We start from the raw sequence: 22,310 nt of genomic DNA, 5'->3' as shown, positions 1-22,310 counted from the left end.
AAGAGAAGTAAAAAAATAAATTAAATCAGGAATGACGCAATTTTTTAATTTTTTTTTCATAGGCCTTTTTTTTGGCATCTGACTTTACTTCTTCGCACTTCCTTTTGCACCACCAAGGAATGCCAATCCTGCATATTGCAGCAGTCGTGATGTCCCTTATGCGATTTTTATGATCGGGACATCCTAGATCCTCAAAATTTATGTCAGATCTAAGTACCCCAAGTGCGGTTGCTGCTACTTTAGGATGGGATGGGGAGTTATCTAAAAATTCCTCCAACCTGTTAAATCCACATCCTACAGCAACAAAGTACCTTTCACTTGGGTACATTAGGACTGATCTTTCATCCGACCATTCTTTATTCGCTATGAATAAATTTTGAGGTTCTGAACTGGATGAACTGATCATATTATCGCATAAGGCACAGCATATGTGTTTTTTGAGGGTCTTCACAATAGCTCCTGCCACATATGCTACCGAAAAAACACCAGGGTTTCCAGAAGAAACTTCTCTCGATATATTAACCGACAGTTCCTCAGGTGACGTCTGGAACTGAGGTATTTGATCGGTCAAAGAAGCATCTTCTGGAACTTCCATCTCCTCCCTCTCAAGGGAAATATTGAGGAATGATTTCAAATTACACAAAAGTGTATTTTCGTCATCCTCACAATTTCTCCCTTGAAAGCTTTGATTAACCAAACCATTGAGGAGTTGTGTTTTCAGGGTCCCAATGAATTGCTGCACTGTAGGATTGTCATTGGATCCGCAACCATACCTTATTTGCCCAAACAGGTTCTCCAATGGATCTTGATTCAAAGATCTGGTCCTCAGGGAAATGAAACCATTGTTCCTTAATTATTTCCAGATCATTCGAATCGCATTTATAGATTGGAGCCAACCTGTTTGGGAAGGTGGCATAGATTTTCGGATTCTGCCATTTTTTGTATACCTCATGAACTGCCAATTTTGCACCTTCTCATGTTCCTCCTTCCAAAATTTTATGTGAGGGGAGCCTAGCTTCAAAGGTCCCCTCAGCTCCTTTCCAAAAGGACCTACAGCCGCTTTCCCATTGAAGCTGTCGAACAGCATGTCCACTTCCGTGATGAAGTTTGCCGTAGCGACAGCTTCCGAGTCCAGTTGCCCTGAAAGATTAAGAAAAGATTATTAGAGTTGGTTAAGTTAGGTTGATGAAATATATATTACCTCCACTGACCAAAGTGAATACGTAAGCTGCAACTGTACGACTCAGTACTTTTGCAGCTACATTCACTTTCATTGCATACTGCAATATGGGTTTCAAGTAAATCTCCTTGATTTTGCAAAGACTTCTGAGCACCATATTTTTGGATTTGTCTATTTCGTAAGCTTTAACCACATGTTCAAATTTCGCTATTTTGGTAACTGTGGTTTCACCAATTTTCAGCGGAATTTGGACATTATGCTTACGAAACAGAGAATATGAGCATTTTAACAGATGTAGTGGGTCGAACATGCAAAAAACTTTTTTTTCTTCAAAGAAGAAAAAAGGTGTCTCCATGGTAGCACCAAGTTCTTTCACGCACCTCACATTGCTGGGACCCATATCGCAGATTGTAGCAACAACATCCACTTTGGCCATGTGCTTTGCTGCAGAGAGGACTGTTAAGAGACAATCTTTCAACTCTGCAGCATTACAACCCCTGTGGCTGAAAAAAAATGCCACTGGTTGCTTCCAATTTTTGCCCAACCCTACCAGCATAAATACCAATGCTTTGGTGGCAAGCCTTTTAATAATAATAATAATAATAATAATAAATGTCTTTATTTCACCAGAAATCCCAAGGGGAAGTTCACCCAAAGGTGCTCTACCACTTAACCCTTGTAGTTTACGAAAAAATACATTTGAATATACCTAAATAAAAAAAAAAACAAAAAAAATGAGCAAACAATGTATATAAATCAAAGAAAGAAGAGAAAAAAAAGACAAAAATATGAGAATGTCAGTAAACATACTTCACGGAGAAAATCAAGAAATCATGTCGAAGAGGGATCGAGGAGATAAGCCTTAATTCTCTTCTTGAACCCAGCTCGATTTAAAAGCTTGAATTCACTAGGAATACTGTTGTACAGCCTGTAAATATTGTAACTGAAACTTCTTTCAAAAGTAGATGTTCTGTGATGAGGACATGATAATATATTTCTACGACGAACGTTGATATTATGAACATCAGTTCTGTACACCAGTTTATTGTAGAGATAAGGTGGGCTTCTCGTCAAAATGATGTTATGAAATGTACAGAGAGCGTGAAGTTCAAAACAAATCTTCATTGGAAGCCAACTCAATTCCACCAACTTATGTGACACATGATCATACTTCCTAATTCCGTAGATGAACCGGATGCAACAGTTTTGTACACGCTGGATCCTGCCCAGCGTTTCCTGATCAAGACAGAAACTAAACACAGGAGAACAATAATTAAACTGTGACAAGACGAAAGTCTCACACAGAACCTTTTTTGTATGAATGGGCAGGTACGATCTATGTGGATACAGCAGTCTCAATGCTCCATACGCTTTACGAACTACGCTCACCACATGTTCACGAAATCTTAAAGAATCGTCCAAAACCAAACCCAAGTCCCTTGCGCTATTAGCAAATTGAATAGCCTCATTATTTATTGTTGGCTTGAACTTATCCCTAACAATTGCTTTGTTTTTATTGGAACCGAATACTAGAGCAAACGACTTTTTTGGGTTCAGATTCAGTGAATGTTTTGCTGCTATGTCCGCTAGTTGTTTAAGATCATCATTCATTCTCAATGCAGCATTATTTAGGTCACTCACTGTAAAATCGTAGTAAAGCTGGAAGTCATCTGCATACATATGGACGTTACAATATCGAATGAACTTTACGAACTGACTGGTGTAAACTAAAAAGAGGAGTGGACCAAGGACCGAGCCTTGCGGGACACCATCTACAACATTTTTTGCACGAGAGACTTTTTCACCCAACTTTACACTTTGCGAACGTCCCGTGAGATATGACCGAAAGAGCTGTAGCGCATCCTCGCAGACTCCACAAGATTTTAAAATAGCTAGGAGAATATCATGCTTAACCGTATCGAAAGCTCTGCTGAAGTCAAGTAGAAACAAGGCAACACATTTGGAATCATCAAGTGAGCGCAAAATATCATCAGTTACCTTCAGCAGTGCACTAGTAGAATTGTATCCGGAACGAAAGCCTGACTGAATTCCAGGTAAAATCAAGTTATTCTCCAGATATTCGGAAAGTTGGTCAGCCATTATTTTTTCCAAAAGTTTGGATAAACCCGATAGAATGCTGATAGGTCTCAGATCCGAGAACTCTTGAGGATTTTTGTTTTTAGGAATAGGCGTAATTTCAGCGTGCTTCCAGGAAGTAGGGAACTTGGAACTGAGCAGAATGGAATTGAAGATGTTAACAATATATGGAAGGATAAGAGGACAACATATCTTGATGAAAGATACCGAAAGGTTATCGCAACCAGGAGCACTATTTTTTAGTTTCTTCAAGAATTTCAGGACAGTGTTTTCATCAACAAGTCGAAAACTAAACTGTTCGGAGCAAATGGAGTTGTCTCTATAGTAGTCAATTACCGAACTATCTGAATTTTGCGATGTTTTTCTCAGAAAATAATTATTTATTGCATTAGGATCATCGAAACTTAGATCTGACCGTGATTTGTTCGATATTCCCAATGATTTGAGTTCTTTCCATTGCTCCCTACTTGAAGTGTTCATGGTGATGTAATGAAAATATAATCGCTTTTCACTAGTTATAGCTTGATTTACTGTGTTACGCAAACGCTTGTATTCTCCCCACAAAGCCTCAGTTCTGTTTTTTTTATGTCGTGCTTTAGCCCTGTCTCTCTCCTTCATTAATTTCCTTATTCTGTCTGTCATCCACGGCGCATTCTTTTTCGAGATTCTTATAGTTCTAGTAGGAAAATGTTTATCAAATAAATCCGATAAAGTATCAGAAAAAAATTTCACCTTCTCATCAACATCATTCATGTAAAATATTCTCGAAAAATCCGAACTGGTGATGTCCTGAAAAAGCAATTGTTCATCGAAACCTCTACAATCCCGGACTGTCAAAATCCGCGGTTCAATCTTCGGCTTTTCCACCCCCACTTTACACGCTACACATTCATGCAAAGAAAAACTAGATGGACACAAGAAGGCCGAGCCAACAATACCGTTTTCATTGCTAATTATCACATCGATGAGAGATTCTGAAGTTGGGGTAATGTGAGTTGGCTCCCGAATGAGCTGATGCATACCAATAGAGGAAAGCATAGAATTGAAATACTTTACTGAAGGTAAATTGCTATCTAGAAAATTAACATTAACATCGCCAACACAGATAACATCCTCACAATAAGATAACGCATGAGTGAAACCAGTTTCCAGAGAATCAATGAAAAGTTTATATGACAAGTGAGGTGGTTTATAGACAACGGCAGTTACGAAGGAAATTCCCCTATATTGAACTCTAACAAATAATTGTTCTATATTAGAATTGTTGGGAACATCAATCACCTCAAATCGAATTCTGTTGTGAACATACAACGCTACCCCCCCACCCCTCGCACCAGTATTTCTGTCTACTCTGACAAGATTAAAATTATTAATCTTCAAATTATCCGAGTCAACTGAGTCATTTAACCAAGTCTCGGACAATGCAAGTATGTCAAATTTACTTTGCTCAATAAACACTTTCAAATCATTAAGCTTAGGAACTAAGGATTGTACATTCAAATGACCCAACAAAAGCATACCTTAAAAAACACACCAGAGCGCAAAAAAGATACAGCCGGCGAAACTAAAAACACAATTAGGTATACTAAATAATTACACACCAGAAATCAGTTTTTTTACACCTGTTTCCGATTTCACGAAAACAGCTCCATTAAACGTCCAAACATTCTTGAATCCATATTTTTCCGATGATTCTCTAACAAGTTTCCATCTGTCATGAGTTAGGTCCTCCTTCATGACTATGTTCGAACCTTTGAGAAGTTTCTTATTTTTAAATATAACATTCTTATATTCCGAATTTCTGAAGACAACAATGAGATGCCGGGGATGGTTTTTATTAGCAGCACCAGATCTGTATACAGATGTGATTTCATCGGCGACCGTTATGTTAAGTTTATCTTTAAACAATTTCTTAACCTGGGTCAACACATTTTCATCTTGGGATTCCCTGATGCCGATAAGACGGATGTTGTTATTTTTTGCCCTCTGCTCGAGAAAATCCACTTTTTGCTGCAATTTCTTTCGTGTGTCATCGGTGAAGTTGGTCTCGATTTTATCAGTATTAGACTTCAATGATTGAATCTCTGCTTCTAATGTCGCTATTTTGGCCTCATAATCTTTGAATTTTTCAGCGAATCTTCTGCTGATGGTGTTGATGATAGCATTAGAAATTTCTTTAATCACACTTATCAGACTTTAAGGCCTCAATTAAGGATTTTTCAAATTCGGATTTTTGTCTAGTAGTCATGTCGCTACTTCTCACTTGGAACTTGGAAAACGTGAACGAAAAAATAGGTGGTATTTGAATAATAATTCACTAGCCGTATCTCGAGGTGCACAACTACACGCGTGTGTTCACGGCAGCGTATCGCATATTAATTTACTGAAGCTGAATCCTCCAAAATCTTCAAAACCAAGAATTTTATCTTCCCCACTATCGTACTGGACAGCTTCTTTAATGTCCATCTCATCAAAAAGAAGGACACAGCATCTTTCTTTACCTTGGGGAAGATTTTGATCAATTTGGTCAAAAATATTTTGGTTTATGCCAACTTTGAAAGGAACCTTCTTCAGCAAATTAAGAATGGTATTTTTGCATGGTAGGGATGCAAATTTTCGGAGGAGATTGTAGCAACGTGGACTCCTCTTGAAGAGAGATAGTGCCAATATTTTGTCCTCCAGCGACCATTTTCTTCCTTTAACATTTTTCACTTTATAGTTTCTGATTTGAGACACCATCAAATTGGCTGTCAGTGATGGCACATCCTTAAAAATATTCTTCACAACCCTTTCATTCGAAATGTCAAGGATATCACTGACAGCAGCACTCCTTTTTCTGCACAATGCCTTCACCTTCCGCAGTTGATCCTCCTTTCTCCGTAGTATATCGACCAATTTCTTCTTTCTTGGTGTCGAATTTGAAAGATGGGAATTGTCGATATTTCTAAATTCACGGGATCTCCTCCACATTGGAGACTGTGGCAATGCCGGAGTACTCGGAGTCGGATCATTGAGATCTGAAAATAGACAAATGATTTTTACATTTATTCATAATAGAAAAAGTTTGCTGACACACCTCAATACTTGATATGTAATAATGATCAGTGATGATAATAAGTCAGAAATTGTCTAATGACAATTCTTACATACAAAATGAATAAAAGTTTTAAGATTTTCATTGGAAGCAAAAACCATACCTGATAATGAAATTGATGTACCTGCATGTATCTCTTCAGTTACAGAAGCTTTTCCCTCATTAGCTGGAACTAATTAAAAGATCATTGAAGTTGTAGTTTATAAGAGAATCATACATTTGATGGAATTGTAGAAAACATGGAACCATATAAACTAAATTAATATTTTATGGAAATGAATATAATACCTGATGATGGGAATGTGGAAGTACTTGATACAGCAGCATGTTCCTCATCAGTGTTAGGTTCTACCTCATCAGCTAGAACTAATTGAAAAACAATAAGAATTGTATTTGATTAGGGATTTACACATTTAATTATAGCATCAAAGATAACATGCAACCATATGAACTAAATTGATATTTATAGGAATGAATAAAATACCTGACGCTGGGAATGTGGATATACCTGATGTACCAGCATGTTCCTCATTAATAAGGGAAGGCATGCTTTCCAATGTATTTGCTGAAACATCGAAATAAGAGTTAGCATTGTAATATATGAATATGATAATATGCAACGTTGGACGAAATTAGTAATTTTAGAAACAAAATTAATTACCTGCAGAAGAAGAGATTACCCAAGGCATGGGAAGAGCATTTCTATTCAGTTTCTGCAAACTTGAATCGGTGAAAGCTTCCCTTCTGAAATGGTTGTTGCAAATTCTGTGATGCTTTCTTACAGCACATGCTTTAAAACCCAGAGTTTGCATCCACAACTCATTCCTGTGAAAGAAAATATACATTTACTCAAATGATCTTAGGTTTAAATAAACAATTTTACGTACCTTGCAGGGTTGTATGGAAAACAAAATAATCTCTGGACTTCTGACTCAGAAGCCCCACATATTAAACACTTTCTTTCGGCCATAATAAAAATTAAAATCTAAATTAAATCACTTGCACGAGGCGTTCTCTAAGGAAATTCAAAATGATTCTTAGAGATAGGATAAACAGAGTCATGCGCCATTCCGCTTCTTCCATAAATTTTTCTTCTTCTTTATCATTCTGTACATAGACATTTCAAATTATCCAAAAAGCGTTGGTAGCGCCCTCTGGAAATTACTGTAGGAGATGGTTAAAAAGGATAGACTTATACAAGTCACACAGAACAGAGAGAGATGCAGCATCATTCTTAACTTCGGACAAATTTTGGCCTGGAGTTGACCGTCTCGGTTGTCTCTGCGAGTAACTGTTTCATGGGCTTACTCGAGTGATATGGTCATTATCTTCTTCCCACTTCCTTGGATATGCGCACTGTGTTAATTTGGTCACCTACCCACTGACTTACTTTCTTGGATATGCGCACCACGTATTTGTCGGGTCACATACACACTCACTTCCCTTCGTTTATGAACATAACCTTAATAAAAATCGAAATAGTGTTGTACTTATTTGTGAAGTTTGAATTAAGGGTGCTATTTAGGTATTATGGCAGATATGTATTTTCTGTTTCCATATAATGAAGGAATTTGTAAATGTGTAAAATGATAAATTTTCAATATATGAGAGTTCAGATCCAAGAAGGCAGGGTTATTCAGCTAACAGCTGAATAACCCTGCCTTCTTGGCAGGTTGCATGGTGCTCATATCCCTGACGAAAAAGTTCATAGAAATCTGATTTTCAAAAATAGTTTTGTTATTCATATATGAATGACTATATAAGGTTTTTCATTTTTTCTGAGCAAGTACTAACTTGGTTTTTCAAAAGGAAACCTATATTGCTTTCTCAGTTTCTTGAAAAATTAGGTTGACTCACTGCGTCCTTGCACCTATAAAATATGAATAGTTTTCGAGATAATCAGCTTCTCAAGAATTCTTTTCTAATATTCATCCCTAGTTGTCGGGATGTTCGAAATCATGTTGAGCAGTTCCATGAAAAACTATGCGGATATAAACGGAATGAGGAGTAGTTTTAGGAAAAAAAGTCTCATAGACATAGGACCGCAAACGATTCGTTTTAGAGATACAGAGTGTTGAAATTAGAATTCTTTTTAAAGTTTTTCTCTTCTAGTGTCTACAAGGTGTTTCACGAGCTGTTGGCCATGGTGAATGATGCTCATTTAGGTCTAGGAAAAGTTGTTTCTTTTGTATACATACATAACTTGAGAACGAGTGGTACGATTTGATGGAATTTTGTGGTCACGTTTACTCCCGATAGCCCTTCGGGATGCCAAAGAAATCTACAGATTATCAGGACAGAACTCAAAATATTGAGATTATTTTTCGAATATCGAAATCAACACTTCTGGGTCAGTTGAAAAATGTTTGTTTTCAGAATTGAAGGTAACAAATAATTTTCAATCAAATTCAATTTTCACTTTGCATTGCACACTTATTTCAAAAGAGAAACTAACGAACGAAATCATATTTCAGTTTCCTTTTTGAGAATACAGTGCTGTTTTCAATTCATTCAGTTATAATTTTCAATGTCACCTGCCAAGAATCTGAATAATAAACACCCTCTATTCGGTTATTCCTCATTCTGAATCATAAACATTCAACAAATTATATGTATTTGAAAAATGTATTATTGAAAGATGAACTCTCTCAAAATTATCAAATCTTAGGCAAAATGAAGGTTGCTCTTTTTTTGGAAATCAATTCACATAATGAATATGTAGAGGGTGGGCAAATTTCGATGTTTTAGCACTTCAGCTTTTTAACCAAAGAAGACTGACAAAATCTTATACCCTATTCTCGTTCTCTTTTTCTGAGAAACTTATAAGAGTAGTAGTCATTTGTGTGGCCACTTTCTTTTGTTTTCGAGTTATAAGCGAAACTTGGACAAATCCCGATATCGAAATAAATTTATATCTTCCCTAGTACTGATGATAGAGCTCTGAAATCAAAATATTATACAGACACTTTTTTATGCAGAAACCAGTGGCGTGCTCGGCCTTTTAGCAGGAATTTTTATAACAAAGCTTTGAACCAAAGTTATATTTTTTCAATGGGAACACTAGATTTCTGTGCGATTTTTTGAAAGCTTAATTTTTATTGATTTCAAAAATTTATTACATCATATGGTTTGTATCAATATAAATAATAGAAAATCATTAAAAACCTCCTTTCTCAATATTTCTATGGTGTCAACTTTTGATGAGCATGGAAAAATATATAATCGTATGATTACCACAGTCTTCTTGTATTAGTCCTTTCATTATTATAAAAATTTATGAAATATGCCTAGATTCAAATTCTGTGAAAATTGGTAAAAAGCAAAGAAAGAATGACATTGCCGGAAGGTCTATTTTTCTGTGCTCGTCAAAGATTAAAACCATAGAAATATTGAGAAAAAAGGTTTTCTCGACCATTTTCTACTATTTATATTAATACAAACCATATGATGTTATATAATTTTGAAATAAGTAAAAATTTAGCTTTCAAAATGTTGCACAGAAATCTATAATGTTACCATTTGAAAAAAACATAATTTTCGGTCATAACCTCGTAATTAAAAATCCTGCTGAAAATGCGAGCACGCCACTGGATGCTACTTAAAAATTTGCCTGAGTAATAGTAAGTTTACACATGCATGGATTTACCGGCGCCAGGCTTAACGCCAGTTCAACTTTCACGCCAGTAAGCGTTTACACGGTTTTCAGTGTTTTGCACGCCAGTTGCTACTATCGATACTCTCGTTATAGTAGGTACCTACATCATGTCACGAAAGGAGCTTGTAAAAAATTGTCGAAAAATTGCAAAATCGATAATTGATAGATTTAGAACGGAAGAAACGACATAAAAGAAAAGGTCGCTTATGGGTGCGCAATTGGATTTCCCGGAGACCAATGATGGGTGCTTCAAATTCTCTTTTAAAAGAACTTTCTATGGAAGATCCGGAAAGCTTTCGAAATCATATAAGAATGACAGAAGAAGGATTTAATTTTTTTTTACAACGTGTCACACCACTAATTGAGAAAAAAGACAACCATATGAGAAATGCTTTGTGTGCTAGACTTAAACTTCAAATCACTCTAAGGTATTTAGCCAGTGGTGACTCCTTTGCTTCCTTGCAATATTTATATAGTGTCCCAAAATGTATCACATCGAAGTTTCGGCCAAAAGTCTGTGAAGCTATTTATATTGCGTTGGAAGAATATATTAAGGTAAGCTGTTTTAAACCATGGTAACTTTGGTGTTTATAGCTAATCAGTATTTGCGCCAGATTTTTTGCTTTTCTCTATTTTTCCCAATTCTGACGTGTAAGTATTCCTTATATACTACGTATTTTGGCTTTAAATTCCGATGCACCAAATCCTTCAATATTCATTAATCGTGCAATCTGTAAATAGCCATTTTTCCTAGCATCTTTATTTTTGTACATTCCAGAATGCCCCACAAACCGTCCCACAAACCAGGAACTTGTTCATACGATTCTAAAAACTGTATTATGGTTTCTGATTTCCATTTCTTTTCTTTTTTGTTCATCGTTAAAACACAAAATCACAAAAGAACCAAAGTAAACTATTAAACTGTGCCCCTAACCTTAAAAGTGATTTGCCACTGCATAAACAATATTCATTGGCGTGCACGGAATATGTTTACATTTGCAAGTTGTAATTTCACTGGCGCAAGAAAAGATACTGGAGCATAATAGTAGGTTTACACATGCAATGATTTACTGGCGCCGGTGACTTCTGGCGCGCCAGTAACTTTAAAATGCATATGTAAACACTCACTGGCGTGCAAACGTTATCTAGGCATGCATGGATTGAAAATTTTGGTCGCTTCCAAAATTGATGCGCCAGTATCTTTCCTTGCGCTAGTGAAATTACAACTTGCAAATGTAAACACATTCTGTGCACGCCAATGAATATTGTTTACGCAGCGGCAAATCACTTTTAAGGTTAGGTTTAATAGTTTACTTTGGTTCTTTTGTGAGTTTTGTATTTTAACGATGAACAAAAGAGAGAAGAAATGGAAATCAGAAACCATAATACAGTTTTTAGAATTGTATGAACAAGTTCCTTGTTTGTGGGACATGCATTCTGGAATGTAAAAAAATTAAGATGCTAGGGAAAATGGCTATTTACAGATAGCACCATTAATGAATATTGAAGGATTTGGTGCATCGGAAGTTAAAGCCAAAATACGTAGTATAAGGAATACTTATACGCCAGAATTGGGAAAATAGAGAAAAAAAAATCTGGCGCAGTTACTGATGAGCTATACACACCAAAGTTACCATGGTTTAAAACAGCTAATAGAATTTTGCATCAAGTAGTACAAATTAGAGAGACACAGTCTACAGAAATTGAAACACAATCAACGTTGTAAAAGAAAATTAAATCCTTCTTGTTTCATTCTTAAATGATTTCGAAAGCTTTGGGGGTCTTCCATTGAAAGTTCTTTTAAAAGAGAATTTGAAGCAACCATAATTGGTCTCTAGGAAATCCAATTTGCGCACCCATAAGCGACCTTTTCTTTTATGTCGTTTCTTCCGTTCTAAATCTTCAATCATACCTACTATCAATTATCGATTTTGCAATTTTTCGACAATTTTTTACAAGCTCCTTTCGTGACATGATGTAGGCACCTACTATAACGAGAGTATCGATACTAGCAACTGGCGTGCAAAACACTGGAAACAGTGTAAACGCTTACTGGCGTGAAAGTTGAACTGGCGTTAAGACTGGCGCCGGTAAATCCATGCATGTGTAAACTTACTATAAATTTTGGAAACGACCAAAATTTTTAATCCATGCATGCCTGGATAACGTTTGCACGCCAGTAAGTATTTACATATGCATTTTAAAGTTACTGGCGCGCCAGAAGTCACCGGCGCCAGTAAATCATTGCATGTGTAAACCTACTGTAATAGTAGGTTTACACATGCAATGATTTAGTGGCGCCGGTGACTTCTGGCGCGAGTTATATATCCAAGAACGATGAACTTCGTTGGAAGATCGCAGGAAGTGCAATCTCAGCATCGTCTCATTTTCCACTAAGAAAGTGTACCGAGGTTATAAATTGTAATTTTATCATCATTGAATCAGTTCTGACATAACTTTCACTGTATATACGTATTGTATGAAATATAGCTTTTTTAAAAAACGTTTTTCCTGCCTTAATAAATATAACTGGCGCAGTCGACGGAGTTTCACGGAGTTTTCATTGTGAAAAACTTTAGACTTCTACCCTCTTTTTGGTGAAACGAGAACCTACCCACAGCAGTTACAATCAAAAATCCATCTAGGAGGAAGAAGATAATGCAGTTGTGGATAATCATAACAAGCTGGTGAGCGTATTTTTAATCGTTGATGTCAGACTCCTATAATCCTAGTATTGATTCTGTAGCGGAAACCAATTCTGAATTAGAGATAGATTTGTTAGAATTATTTAATAATCTTTCACTTAATAGTAATAATACAACTTTGAATATGCCTAACGTACCTGAAAACTTTGATATCAAAAATTTAAGCATCATTCCCGATTTCGATGGGAATCCGAATAAATTACATAGGTTCATTCAAGCTTCGGAAGCAATTTTGAATCACTATTTTGATGTTGAAAATCAAAATAACTTCCAAAATGTGTTGATATTGAATGGTATTTTGAATAAGCTTCACGGCAAAGCGGAAGAAGTTGTCGCAATTCATGGAGCTACCTGTAATTGGAACGACATAAAAAATTAACTTTTATTACATTTCGGTGATCAACGAGATGAGAATTGTCTTAATCAGGATCTAGTTAATCTGAGGCAAAACTTCGGAGAATCTCCTCATGACTTCTATGGAAAAGTAATTACATTATTAAATACAATTCGTAATTAAATTGATTTGAAATGTGAAGTTGGATTTAGAGCAAGTAAAAGAGATTTTTTCCAAAAACAAGCTTTAAAAACCTTTTTAGCCGGTTTGAGAGATCCTTTGGGTCCTATTATTAGGGCTATGAGGCCTAATTCCTTATCTCAAGCACTACAATTCATAATTGAAGAAGACAATATAAAACATTGCCAAAAATCTAACCAAACGGTAATCAATAATTCCAGAAAATTCATGAATTATAGTAATCACAGAAATAATTCAAATAATTTTTCACAATTTCGTCAAAACTTTTCCACAATGGTACCCATCGAACGACAAAATTTTGTTACGAATCAGCAATTTCCTAGCAGACCCATTACTAGTTATAAAGAGCCGAAATATTTCAGTAACGCTCAAGTTTTCGGAAAGCAGCAACAACCTGCACCTACTCCAATGAGTATATCTACTAATCATACTAAACAGAGAACTCTACCAATGAGTACCTCAACAAATAATAGATATTTTATAAACAGGCAAAATCAATCCTTTCCTCAGAAACCAAATTTTATAAGTGAAGAGCTTTTTAATACCGAGTATCATAATAATCCTCACAGCTCTAAAGAAGAATTCAAAAATGACGAAATTGCTGAAGATTACGAACAAAATTTTCGGAACGTTCAATTTCAGACCCACAGCACATAATAGAATTTCATGTTTCTAATGGTAAACGCGAATTACCTTATATTGAAATTAAAAATCCCTCTCTTAAATTACTAATCGATACAGGATCAACAAAATCTTTTATTAATCCAGATTTAGCTAAAAAATATTATTCAAATTTCATATTCAAAGAACCATTCACTGTCTCAACAGTCCATCAAACCTCTCATCATCAATTTTGTGCCAATATTCCTATATTTGCTGAGTTTAATAGACATAATGAAAATTTCAAATTCTATCTATTCAAGTTTCATAATATTTATGACGGTTTAATTGGATTAGATAATCTAAAACTATTGGATGCGTCTCTTGATTTTCATAGTTCTAAGCTCAAACCTACTTTTTCAACAATGCAATTCAAATTTCATATTTTAAAATTATGTCGAAAATATCCAGATATCTTCAAGTTAGAAAATCAACCCCTTTCTTTTTCAAATCAGATAAAACACTCTATTAAAACTAAAGACGATATCCCTGTCTACACAAAATCTTATAGATATCCTATTATTCATAAAGAGGAAGTTAAAAATCAAATAAATTCTATGTTAGAACAAGGTATTATCAGACCCAGCCAGTCACCTTGGTCATCGCCGATTTGGGTAGTACCAAAAAAAGCTGATGCATCTGGTAAACAAAAATGGAGAGTTGTCATAGATTTCCGAAAACTCAATGAGAAGACTATTGACGATAAATATCCTATACCTAATATAAATGATGTTCTTGATAAAATCGGCAAATGTCAATATTTTACAACACTAGATTTAGCTAGCGGATTTCACCAAATAGACATGGATCCTGCTGATATTCCTAAAACAGCTTTCAATGTAGAGAATGGCCACTACGAATTTCTACGTTTGCCATTCGGATTAAAAAATGCGGGTTCTACCTGTCAAAGGGTAATGGATAATGTACTCAGAGGACTTGAAAATTGTTTAGTCTATCTAGATGACATAATTGTCTTTTCAACATCATTACAAGAACATATTGTTAATCTCTCAAAAGTTTTCAAAAGGCTCAGAGAGGCCAATTTCAAAATTCAGTTAGATAAATCAGAATTTCTAAAAAAGGAAGTAGCTTATTTGGGGCATATTGTAACAACAGATGGAGTCAAACCAAATCCAGACAAAATTCAAGCTATCAAAAATTACCCAATACCTAAAACAACAAAAGAAATTAAAGGATTTTCTAGGGTTATTAGGATATTATAGAAAATTTATCCGTGACTTCGCGAGAATTACCAAACATTTAACGGCCTGTTTAAAAAAAGGTGCAAAAATCGAGCACACCACATCGTTTATCAACTGTTTTGAATACTGTGAAAATTTGTTAATGAACGAACCTATTCTTCAATATCCGGACTTTTCAAAAGAATTTATTATAACTACAGACGCTAGTAATTTTGCCATTGGTGCAGTCCTATCACAAGGAAAGATTAGAAACGATAAGCCGGTCGCATATGCATCAAGAACTCTCAATGATAATGACCAAAATTACAGTACAATTGTAAAGGAATTACTCTCTATCGTTTGGGAAACTAAATACTTTAGACCTTACATTTTTAGCAGAAAATTTTAAATCGTAACAGATCATAAACCATTACAATGGCTTATGTCACTTAAGGAGCCTAATAGTAAGCTTTCAAGATTGAGATTAAAACTAGAGGAATTTGATTTCGAAATTGTTTACAAAAAAGGCAGTTCTAACACAAATGCAGATGCTCTATCGAGAGTCGAGATTCACAACATAGATTTTTTTTGATTATATGGAGAAATTTAATAAAGAATTTTCCGAGAAAAATACGAATAACGATAACGAGTCGATGATTGTTAATTTGGAAGAAGCAGACGTTGAGGAGATATCATTCGAGAAATTTGAGAAGCTTTTTAATGCTAATGAAATATATTATTATTCAACTGTGACCGAAAAAATTGGCAATTTATTTGATGCTCCGGAATCCTACTCCCTTGCTCATTGTGTATCAGAAGATTTTTATATGAATAAGGGTATTGCACTTGATTTCAAAGAAAAATTCGGCAAAGTTCAAGAACTCAAATCTCAGAATAAAAGAACTGGAGAAGTGGCTAAAATTTCACACAACAAAAGAAAAATTTATTACTTAATAACTAAGGAATTTTATTATCATAAACCACGATATGAAACAGTATTCGAATCACTTTCCAATCTCAAAGAATTGTCTCAAAAAGACAATGTTAAATCCTTAGCATTACCAAAAATTTCGTGTGGTTTGGATGGACTAGAATGGAGAAAAATATTCAGTATGATCAACTATAGGCTTGTTCGTACAGTGGTTCACAACGGTTGTGAACTGTACAGGGTGGGCAAATTTCGATGTTTTAGCACTACAGCTTTTAAACCAGTGGAGATAGACAAAATCTGATACCCCATTCTCGGTCTCTTTTTCAGAGAAACTAACAAGAGTAGTAGTCATTTTTGGCCACCTTCTTTTGTTTTCGAGTTATAAGCGAAAATTGGAAAAATGGCGATTTCGAAATAAATTTATATCTGCGCTAATACTGATGATAGACCTCTGAAATTAAAACATTATAAAGGCACTTTTTTAAGTAGAGTCCAGTGGCGTGCTTGCCTTTTTAGCTGGATTTTTAATTACGAAGCTATGACCAAAAGTTATGTTTATTTAAATAGGAACACTAGATTTCTGTGCAATTTTTTGAGAGCTTAATTTTTACTGATTTCAAAAATATATAATATCATATGGTTTGTATCAATATATACAATAAAAAAAGGTCAAAAACCTTTTTTCTCAATATTTCTATGGTTTCAACTTTTGATGAGAATAGAAAAATGTAGCATCTTATGATTACCACAGTTTCCTTCTATTAGTCCTTCTATTTCTATGCTTCTTACTCAATTTCTTCAACATTCAAATTTTGTGAAAATTGGTAAAAAGCATAGAAAGAATGACATTGCCGGAAGGAGACTGCTCTTGTTATAGGAAGCTCTATTTTTCTGTGTTCATCAAAAGTTGAAACCATAGAAATATTGAGAAAATAGGTTTTTGACCATTTTCTATTATTCATATTGATACAAATTATATGATGTTATATATTTTTGAAATCAGTAAAAATTAAGCTTTCAAAAAATCGCAGAGAAATCTAATGTTCTCATTTAAAAAAACGTAACTTTGGGTTATAGCTTCGTAATTAAAAATCCTACTAAAAAGGCAAGCAAGCCACTGGATTTTCGCTACCCTAAAATTGAATTGCGCTTGCTCTGTACAGTTCACAACCGTTGCAAACCACTCTACGAACAAACCTAATATTTGTGCAAATTCCACCATAAATATTAACATTTATTACTTATCTCAAGACGATTTAATCAATTCCAAGAATATTGAAAATCAGTACGAATCGGATGGTAATACTACACATTCCAATCACGAAAATCCAATTCAAGAAGTCCCCATTTCTGAGAAAATTTCAAATATTTTTGACAATCAAATAGTTTTTGAATTTGTTTCTCATTCCCCGGCGGAGGTTAGAATAAAAAAATTTTTTTCGAGCAAACAAAGAATTTTTGTTCAAATATCTACTAACGATTTGAAAAGGGAAATTATTGACTCTTTCAAAACATACTTAAGACCTAATATTCTTTACGCTTTGTAAAGATAATTATTATAAAGAAATATGCGAAATTCTCAGAAAAATATTTAAACAATCCGCTTTCAAATTATTGAAAATTGAAGTGCAATGAAATCTTAGAAGACGTAGAAGAAAAAGACGAGCAGGTTAGAATTGTTAAATATATGCATGAGGGAAAAACAAACCACAGAGGAATTTCTGAAACTATTTCTAGAGTGAAGAGAACATATTATTGGCCCGGTATTCAAAATGTTGTAACGGAGTATATTAATAATTGCGAATTATGTCAAATTAATAAATATGATAGAGACCCTCCAAATCAAAAATTAATGCTCACACCCACGCCATGTGGGTGTAAATTGTGCACATTGACACTTTTCAAGCACAAAACAAGAAATTTCTTACAATTGTCGATGCCTTTTCGAAATACGCCCGAGCATATCCATTAATTTCTCTTACAGCTATAGAAATAGTAAGATCTCTTGTAATTTTCATGACGCATCACGGTTCACCGTCAACAGTAGTGATAATGGAACAGAGTTCAAAAATAGTATTGTATCTGAATTTCTTGAACTACACCAAATTTCTCCTCATTATATCACAGTAAATAATTCACAATCCAATGGTATCATCGAAAGATTTCATTCTACTATATTAGAACATTTGAGAATTTTAAAAAGTAAAAACAATGATTCATTAAATATTGAAGACTTAATGCCCTACGCAATATTTGGATATAATAATTCATTCCTTGACGAAGCAGAAACCTATTGACATAATTAAAGGCCATTTGAATAGTAAGGATCCCCTCAATATAGATGTAAACAAAGCCATTATTAATAACTATGTAGCAAACCATAAACAAAAAACTAGAGAAATTTACAAAAGACTGAATGAACTGATGGGGGAGAGGAAGCAGAACATCATAGAAAAGCAAAATCAAAATAGACATGATCCTTTAACGTATAAACCTGGTACTATCGCGTACAGAAAAATTAAATCCAACATGAGAAATAAGCTTACTCCAAAATTTTCGAAAGAGAGAGTACTACGTAATCGGAAAATTGAAATAGATAGTGATAAGAAAATTTTGCACAAACAGAACCTCAAAAAACCTAAAACTAAATCTAAGAAACTTTTTCAGGCTAATCCTAATGATCCTGGTGACAGCACAGGACATTCAAATAATAAACCTGAAGGACAATCCGGGAGTCCTTCCAATTCTCCTAGGGAAAGCGAAAGTTAGAAGCAAATTTCACAGTTTCATACATTACTATGACCTTCAACTCATCTCCACACAGTTAAAATATTTAGAATTTCATTATAAGACAGTATCTAGTACCATTTTAAATACTTCAAGCTCCGTGTTTCGTACAGAATTGGAAAATCATAAAAAGTTTTATGAATATCAATTAAGCTAAGCAAAACAAAAATTGAAGAGTTTGATACCAATGGGAAGATCAAAAAGAGGAATTATTGATGGATTGGGAACCATAATAAAAAGTATTACTGGTAATTTAGATGCAAATGACGCATTACATTATGAATCGGCATTAAAAGAACTTCAAAATAATCAGAAGGATATTATGTTCAATTTAAATGCAGGTATTTCATTAACCGGTGAAGTAATCGAAAATTTCAATAAAACTATTTCTGTCCTCAGAAATAATCAAAAAACAATTGCTTCCCAACTTGAAGGAATTTCAGGAAAATTTGATCAATTAAGTGATAATTTTTATATGTATATTCAGATTAAAAATCTCTGGAACAAATCGGAATATCTGTCAATATTATTATAGAATTAATCGATGAAATTGAAAACGCCATTAGTTTTTCCAGACTCGGAATATTGCATCATAGCATTATTAAATTTTCCGAATTATATTCAATTATCAATAAAACAAAAAATTTATATGGTTCAAGTAATCTGATATTCGTCAACGAGAGAAAATATCACAGATTTTATGAATTGATAAAAGTAGATGCATATTTTGTTGAATTCAGAATTGTTGTCGTTCTTCATTTTCCTATTGTACACCCCGAACCTTTTTCTCATTACCATTTATTTTCAATCCCAACTATAAACAACACTATTATTATTCCCAAAAATACCTATCTGACAAGCAATGAAAAATGGTATCAATATGCCTCTTCGCCCTGTATTGATTTACACCCACTATATTACTGCGAAAACGACAAACTCAATAATGGGTCAGAAGTAGAAGATTGCCTGTTCTAGCTACTGCAACTCCAAAAATCCACTGGTTCGTGCCAAAATCACCCTGTGGAAACTAGCAAGAACGTTGTCCAGCAGATTGGTAATGGAAGATTCGTCATATTAGCTCCAACGGGGATGAAAATTCGCACAGTATGCAGAAGAACCGACGTCAGCACATTGAAGGGAAACTTCCTGCTAAATGTACCAAAAGGATGTCATTTCGAAAACTCTCAAGAAAAATTCTACGACAAGGAAATTTTGAAGGGAGAACCGATGTACCTTCCTCAAATTGCTGCCGAGTTGAATGCAACAACCCTAACTCTCAGCATCGTCTCATTTTCCTTAAACTAAGAAAGTGTACCGAGGTTATAAATTGTAATTTTATCATCATTGAATCAGTTCTGACATAACTTTCACTGTATATACGTATCGTATGAAATATAGCTTTTTTAAAAAACGTTTTTCCTGCCTCAATAAATATAACTCGCGCCAGTAACTTTAAAATGCATATGTAAACACTTACTGGCGTGCAAACGTTATCCAGGCATGCATAGATTAAAAATTTTGGTCGCTTCCAAAATTTATGCTCCAGTATCTTTTCTTGCGCCAGTGAAATTACAACTTGCAAATGTAAACACATTCCGTGCACGCCAATGAATATTGTTTATGCTGTGGCAAATCACTTTTAAGGTTAGGGGCACAGTTACATGACATATATTTTCGTATGCAGTGCCCATTGAACTCTATGGGAACTGGAATGGCATGGCGATCATATATCTAACGTGCGTTCAAAAAAATTCGTCGTCAAGTAGGCTATGAAATTTTGAAGGCTGATGTTCGGTGGCAGAACGTATGTCTTTCCTTGAATTACTTCATCTTCCCAAAATGTAAACAATGATGACATTAACCTATATATCGTAATTTTGTACGGAAAGGCACTTTTCAGAAAAGATTAGCTGTTAATTTCACCCAACGTTCGAAAAGCATTTCTTTCATTGAGTAAGATGACAAGAATCCAAAAAATCTGAGGCGGTTAGAAAAATTCTTCGTAAAAATTTTTACCGTCCACTATTTTCATACGTAAGAGACATGAATCTTGAATTGATCGTGGTAGTATGTTTTTTTGTAAGAAGGTTCTAGTTACTTCAGTCATATGAATAAATCACAGCAAGATTCTCAATAATATGTTTATTAATTCTCTATAAATATTGAATTGATTCAGTCATTACTGAAAATCCATGAATAAACTAAAAGAACTGAATTACATGAAAATAGCTATTGGACAATTTATTAAAATTCAATTCAGCTATAAAAAGGCATGATGCTTTCTCCTTCATAACGTTCTGCTATTAAAGTTCCATAAAAGAAAGTAGGTCCACATTTTGCCTTTGACATTGATGCATACTGTCAGTATGCATCAGTTCAGTATGATACTGAACTCTAATTTTTCTCGGATGCTACAAGGTTAGGTAATCACAACCTTTTCAGTTTTCTGATAACATGTCAATCTTTATGGAAACAAATGGATATCTTTTTTTCAAAATTGGGTGGCATATGCCAACGGATACTCCATCCACTTGAGATAAAATCTGAAGAGAGGTTTGTCGAGCTTCTGTCACCATGTTTTCATTATTACTGAACTCTGGAGTTTTCTTTTTTGGTATACCACTTCCTTTTTTGTTTGAACATACCTGTTTCGTCAACACATCGCAAAACAGTACAATGGAAAAATTCATTCTTAATAATTAATCTACATCAACATAGGCTTCAATGAAGTCGCCGGAACAGAATATTTCCATTTTCCTTCAATTTTCTTTCCAATTTTGAAGTAGAATTCAATAGTAAAAGTCTTTCACACGTCCGTAAAAACCATCTTTATAATTTGCTGATAATTTTAATTCAACAACAATCCAAAATGCTAAAATGATAGTTCACCTGGAAAATAGTATAGCACGAGCTAAGAATTACGTTTAGACACGAAATATCGACGTTCAAAATTCCATAGCCTACTTGACGACGAATTTTTTTGAACGCACGTTATTATAATAATCGTATAATAGATATATGATCGCGATACAGGCAAAGTGAGGAAGAGTGAAAGGGAAGAAGTAGAGCAACCTTTCTCTCTCGCGCGCCGTTGCTATTAGCAACGTGGACATTTTAATGTGCGGGAATGAAACAATGAACTATTCGAACTGAAAATATTTGAAGGTTTGATACTGATTGGAAAAATTCACTTCTTTCTCTATTTCCGAAATTGTTCAAATCTTTCAACGAGTCGGTTCTAAAAATAATTAATCATTAGTTTGTCATTCTAATTGAAATTTCTAAAAATTTTCACGAATATGCACTTTTTTAGTGATTTATGATGTTAATCATAATTTCCTGAATTTCGAGAACGAAATTTTTAATAATCACCCTTGTAGCCTTGATGAATTAATAAAATTGAAGCTTTAAAATACCGTAAAACGGGGCCACTTGATACACTTTTCCAAATTTTAGGTCCTACCTCGCTGTAACAAAGATACGTT

General features: G+C 34.5%; 2 protein-coding genes across 2 annotated transcripts; one reads left to right on the top strand and one right to left on the bottom strand.

The window, feature by feature from the left end:
- Window positions 1-853: 853 nt before the first annotated feature.
- Window positions 854-7,434, bottom strand: LOC123317690. Its single transcript, XM_044904298.1, has 7 exons — window positions 7,259-7,434; window positions 7,033-7,196; window positions 6,856-6,936; window positions 6,660-6,737; window positions 6,475-6,543; window positions 1,202-1,234; window positions 854-1,140 (listed from the first exon to the last, which is right to left on the bottom strand). Exons 1-7 carry the CDS (start codon window positions 7,339-7,341, stop codon window positions 854-856), a joined length of 795 nt encoding a protein of 264 aa, XP_044760233.1. The 5' UTR covers window positions 7,342-7,434.
- Window positions 1,203-5,948, top strand: LOC123317703. Its single transcript, XM_044904311.1, has 2 exons — window positions 1,203-1,764; window positions 5,658-5,948. The coding sequence occupies exons 1-2, from the start codon at window positions 1,489-1,491 to the stop codon at window positions 5,793-5,795; spliced, it is 414 nt and encodes a 137-aa protein (XP_044760246.1). The 5' UTR covers window positions 1,203-1,488; the 3' UTR covers window positions 5,796-5,948.
- Window positions 7,435-22,310: the final 14,876 nt, after the last annotated feature.

The sequence above is a fragment of the Coccinella septempunctata genome, chromosome 7 (genome assembly GCF_907165205.1).
Source record: "Coccinella septempunctata chromosome 7, icCocSept1.1, whole genome shotgun sequence".
In the NCBI taxonomy this organism is placed as follows: domain Eukaryota; kingdom Metazoa; phylum Arthropoda; class Insecta; order Coleoptera; family Coccinellidae; genus Coccinella; species Coccinella septempunctata.
Note: the sequence above shows the minus strand (reverse complement) of the source record. Positions and strands in the feature narration are given on the sequence as shown.